Below are 5,415 nucleotides of genomic sequence, written 5' to 3'. Positions count from 1 at the left end.
TATCCGGGAACCCGATTCACCGGGCCGTGTGTGCCCGTCATGGCAAGCTCCCATTGGCCGCGGCCGGGAGCCACCATCGGCACGCCAGCTCGTTGGCCCGCAACGGACGCGCGGACCCATCGCCCGGTCGCCGCGCTGCCACGTTTCATCGTACTGCCGCTCCGCTCGAGCCACGTGTGCCCGTCAATTCACGACACGATTCTCCAGGCCCGGAGCCGGCTCGTATATATAGCCCGGCCGTGCTCTTCCCGGCCATCTCGTCCACAGCAAATTCTTCCAGCTGATAATCAAACCGCACTCGCCCACATTCCACGTACAAAGAAGAGCAGCAGTGAGACACGTACGTGTCGTGTATTTGTGGTGCATAGCATACGGTGAAAGCTGTCTAGGGGCATATATACACGGCGCCGGAGATGGGGACGGTGCAGGTGCAAGGTGTGGCGGCGTCGGGGAGGATGCCGTCCATGGAGGCGGAGCCAAAGACGCTCACCCTCGAGCAGCTCAAGTACGCAAGGGTACGTATATGCTGTGTATAAATATGTGCTCTCTCTGTAAACTAATATAAAAGTATTTACATTATTACAGTAATGATCTAAATGCTTTTATATTAGTTTACGGATGGAGTTTTTTCCAAATCAGCCAGCTTTTCCCACCTCCCATGACTGAAATCCGATTCATCGCCACTAGCGCTATTGCTTAAAGAAAATTTAAGTAGCGCTAGCCCAAAAAGTATCATGTGTTCTCCCTCCATTTTTCCTTGCTAGAATAAAACAAACTTAATTAATTCTGTATTGTGCCTTCTTCGAAACTTGTTAGGATGTAACACATGTCTATATACCCTCCGTAGAACAAAAATGAAATCGATATTCTAGTATAGGATATACAGATAGTGTAGAACAGGATTGCACTATACCAGTCTACAGATTTGTAAAGACTCCCTCCGTCCCATAATATAAGAACGTTTTTGACACTACATTAGTATCGAAAAAGTTCTTATATTTTGGGACGGAGGGAGTATATTTTACTGAAGAATATTTCTTTGAAAAAACTCCCTCAGTTGGGACAGTGTGCCTACTAATTTGTCAATTAAAAAGAGAAATAAGAAGTTGAAAATTAAAGTTAACACTGATATCTGATTATTTTTAATGACAATTTACAATTTTTCTGTGTTCAATGGTAGGTTTCTCATGGTTCTAGTCTTCTAGAGCTGAAAGGCAAATTATTCAACTCGGCCATCTTTTGCACGTGTAACTCTACCGTTTCTCTGTGGTGATTAGTGACCTACCTCAGCTACCTGTAAAGTCGATTCCATCCGGTTTCCACTCATCTCTACAACACCCCGGACGATAAGTTTCGTATGCATGCACACTGGTTTAGCAAAAGAACTAGCCTTAAAGAGGATTCTTGATGAACGATGTACTAGATCCATCCTTTTTTTTTTTTTTTGCGAAATTGGATCCATCCATTCAAGGGATCCTGTTTGTACAAAGAACCCTCCTGCTAAGTAAAAAAAAATTCCTATTCCTGCATGTACTATTTTCCTATTTTTTAATATATTACTTTCTCCGTTCCATAATGTAGTTTTTTAACACTAGTGTAGTGTAAAAAAATGTCTTGCGTTATAGGACGGAGGGAGTATTTTCCTGGTTGAAGTGAATAGATAAATTTACAATGTTTTCTACAAAATTATTTTGTATCCCAGCGTATAATATGTACGACTTTGAAAACTTGGGAGGGTCGCAGTCACCCAAACAATGCACAAAGAAACACAAAACAAATACAGTAGTACTGGAATGAGAAGGAATTGATGAACGAAGGTGCTTACATACGCAAGTGCGATCGCTATTGCTTGCTGCATGCGCTGTTCATGCACTTGGGTCGGTCTCTGTTCCCATGAAGCTTGTGTGTCGACGTGTCGTGCGTCCGTCACAACAGAGAACAGTCGTGACTAGGACGTTGCCCACCAGAATTTAATCGTCTCGCGTATGTACTACATTCCTTCTGTACTCGCATACGCATCACTCATGTAACTCGTACATATGCACGTACGTGCATCGGCTCGTTCGTCGCTAGGTTGTTAATTTTATTATTTTTGTGTTCTTTATACCGTTGTGAGATGATGAATAGATCGAACGTTTTCTAGAAAAAGTGACAGAGCAGCTTGAGTTAGTTAATTGACAGATATTTATCGAAACTGCAGGAGGCGGCGCTGTACGTGGTGAGCACGAGGACGACTGAGGAAGCCATCAGGATCTTCACGGAAGGGCTCAAGCCAGTGCGGGGCGTGCGGAAGATGGGCTCCTCCATGACTGACTCGTCGGACGACGACGTTGAGCTCGGCTCGTCGGAGGATTCGACGCCGCGCGGTGGCGGCGGCACGGGTTGCCGCCCCCACGGACGCTCCATCAAGAGAGACATTGCCACTGCACCGTTCTAGTTTGCGTGTGTTAGTTTGAACTTCTACCTTTTCTACGGTCATTTTTCCCTTGGCCTAGTACTTTAGCTTTAGCAGCGGCTGGTTTAGCGCGGCAAATTTTGGGGGGCGTCCTGGCCTAGAGAGGGCTACAAGAGACGTGAAGCTGGCCCGCGCGGCTAGAATGCCGTTGTTGCGTGCGTGTGTGTACATAGCAGCAGACTACTTCAGTTCTTTGGCTTCAAATTCTCCTCGCGTCCTTTCATGCATGTAGATTCTCACGGGGCATCCAAAGTTCTCTGTTTGTACTCTTTTTTTTCTGCAAAACGCACAGGCAAAACGCCGGGGGCTGTTTGGTTATCTGCACCCTTGTTAGGGGCTGTTTGGTTATCAGCACGCTGCTTTCCGCATTTTTTTTGGAAGCCTGGGTTATGTTCAGCATGTCGTTTGGTTGCCTGAATTTATCATAGTCTGCATTTTCTCTCGTAGTGTAATCTGCACTACAATGAGCCTGTATAAGGCACCAGACCTGGATAGCTTCGCTGCGGAGTTCTTCAAGACATGTTGAGAGATTATAAGTAACTCAAAAAAATGTTGAGAGATTATAAGAAAAAATGTGATGAATGTTGTCAACCATTTTTCTAACCATCAAGTCACGCACTTGTAGTGGCTCAATTCAGCTAATGAAGGAGGTCCCCGATTAGCCTCATCGATGCTCTGGCCAAAAATTTGGCCAAGGTGCTCACTAATAGTCTCGCTCCCCATATGAACTCTATTGTTTCGAATGCGCAAAGTGCCTTCATGAAAACTCATAGCATTCATGACAACTTCATGTTTATCCACAACTATGCAAGATGGCTGCACTGATAAAACAAGCCAAACCCTATGTTTAAGTTTGACATCAGAAAAGCCTTCAGCTCGGTACCGTGGGATTACATCCTTGAGAGAAGGGGTTTAGTACCTCTAGGTTCTGTAACTAGGTAATGGATTTTCTTAATACATCATCCTTGCGTGTACTACTCAATGGGATCCACGACGACGTGATCAAGCATGGAAGGGGCTCTGACAGGGGGACTCACTATCCCCACTCCTCTTCGTCATCGTGATTGATCCCCTACAGAATATCCTTGCCTCTGCCACTGATCAAGGGCTTGGTCACCGTCTCCCAGTAAAGGGTGCCACTTTTCGCCCTTTTTTGTACATTGACCACATGGCGATTTTTGTGGCTCCCCTTAAGGACATCGATGTCGTTGCTCACATTCTCAAAGGGTCTGGAGAGGTCACATGCCTAAAAGATAAATTTTCATAAATCGTCCATGGTGCCTATTCACTGTGAAAACATCAATCTCGACGCCGTTCTTCATAGTCTTTCGGTCAATAAAACAATTTTCCCCATGATGCACCTTGGCATCTCCTTCTCTGTTAGGTGCCTAAAGCGGATCCACTTCCAGCACCTAGAGGATAAATTTACGGGCAAGCTCCCTCCCTGGCATGGCAAGCACTGCAACATGGCGGATTGTCCCACTCTTTTCAAGGCGGTCCTCACCTCCTTTGCAATCAACAACATCACATCGCTTGCCATTCTGGTAGAGGTCCGTCAATTTATTGACAAGATCTGAAGGGCTTTCTTGTGGGAGGGTATTGACAAATTTTCTGGAGGAAAATGCAAGGTTAACCGTGACGCGTTGTGCAACCCGTCCAATCTTGATGGCATGGAGGTCCTTCACTTGGAAAAAATTGCACTGGCTCTTAGGCTTCGGTGGATACGACTGGAATGGACCACACAGAGTGTGCTTGGGTGGGCACTAATAACATGTGCAACCACGATGATATGGACCTCTTCCACACCCTCACAATGGCGTCCATTGGGAACGAGAACTAAAGAATCTTCTGGGACTCCCCTTGGGCGGGTGGTATTAGACCGCGCGATACAGCGCCTATCATTTTTGTAATCACCAAATGGAAAAACTTGAGTGTGCAAGAGGCACTGCACAAACAAGGAAGTGATAATTGCAACATTTCTCAATTCAACCCCAGCAAAGCCATTGAGATTGTCAGTCTCATTAGCCTTTCTAGTTACAAGGCTTAATATAACTTAGGGTAGAAAGTGATAATTGCAACAAAACAAACCAGAGTTGAAATAATAAACAAGAAATAAAAAAGTTGATCGAGGTTGAAAGTAATAATGATGAATGGACTGGGATCCATTATTTCATCATCATTATCATTGTGTGGTTATTTAATCATGACCCATAACAGCTATTGTACTCTTCATCCTCGCCCTTTAATGTAAGGCGAGGATGGTGGAAATCTCGATAAGATTACAAGGTCCCTAAGCCTACACAAATAGATTCACTAGACACATGGTCATCAGACCCTCATTGTTAAACCTTCATACGAGGCTTGATAAAAAAACACCTAACATGAGTCGTGTATCACCTCTAACCGAAGGGTCCAATCCTAGGTAAAAGTCGCTCTTGTAAATCCCGCACCTAGATTATTCATGTGCGCCTTGCCTCTCTCAAAATCCCTAAATCATGTGTGTTATTGCGAAATCCCCGTGACACTGATACTTTGTGCTTGCTTATGGAACCCTGCATCTTATGGTTTCACCCATGCGAGACCGTTCTATGTAGACCCGATGTGTTCACGTATAGCCCATCTATTCGTGACCATTTAGACTCAAGCATTTTCTCCCCTTCCTTTTGGCGGCTTGGGCAAAATCTCCTCTCCAAGATTCGTTGGCAAACCTGGATTCCCCTCACTTCGACCCACCGCTTCAACGGCCAGTGACGGTGAGGCGAATCCTGGTGCCTTCGCTCTGGCTAGTAGTTTCGGTTAGTTTTTTTAGTCCTCGCTGGTGCGACACTCGGGAGAATCACGGTGCTTCTTCGAGTATATCGTCCGGGCTCCGATCCAATCAGGACATAGTCGATGGAGACTCGGCGTAGGTTCCTGCTGTCTTCTTGGGGCGGCGAGGTGAGGCTTTCTCGTCATGCGTG

The 5,415-nt window shown here is 45.6% G+C and overlaps 1 protein-coding gene across 1 annotated transcript; it reads left to right on the top strand.

Annotated features, from left to right (window-relative positions):
- Positions 1-272: 272 nt before the first annotated feature.
- LOC119281551 lies at positions 273-2,895 on the top strand. The gene is made up of 2 exons (XM_037562047.1): positions 273-515; positions 2,201-2,895. Exons 1-2 carry the CDS (start codon positions 414-416, stop codon positions 2,435-2,437), a joined length of 339 nt encoding a protein of 112 aa, XP_037417944.1. The 5' UTR covers positions 273-413; the 3' UTR covers positions 2,438-2,895.
- The last annotated feature ends 2,520 nt before the right edge of the window (positions 2,896-5,415 follow it).

The sequence above is a fragment of the Triticum dicoccoides genome, chromosome 3B, assembly GCF_002162155.2.
Source record: "Triticum dicoccoides isolate Atlit2015 ecotype Zavitan chromosome 3B, WEW_v2.0, whole genome shotgun sequence".
In the NCBI taxonomy this organism is placed as follows: Eukaryota; Viridiplantae; Streptophyta; class Magnoliopsida; order Poales; family Poaceae; genus Triticum; species Triticum dicoccoides.
The sequence above is the reverse complement of the archived record's forward strand: the minus strand, read 5'-3'. Positions and strand labels throughout refer to the sequence as shown.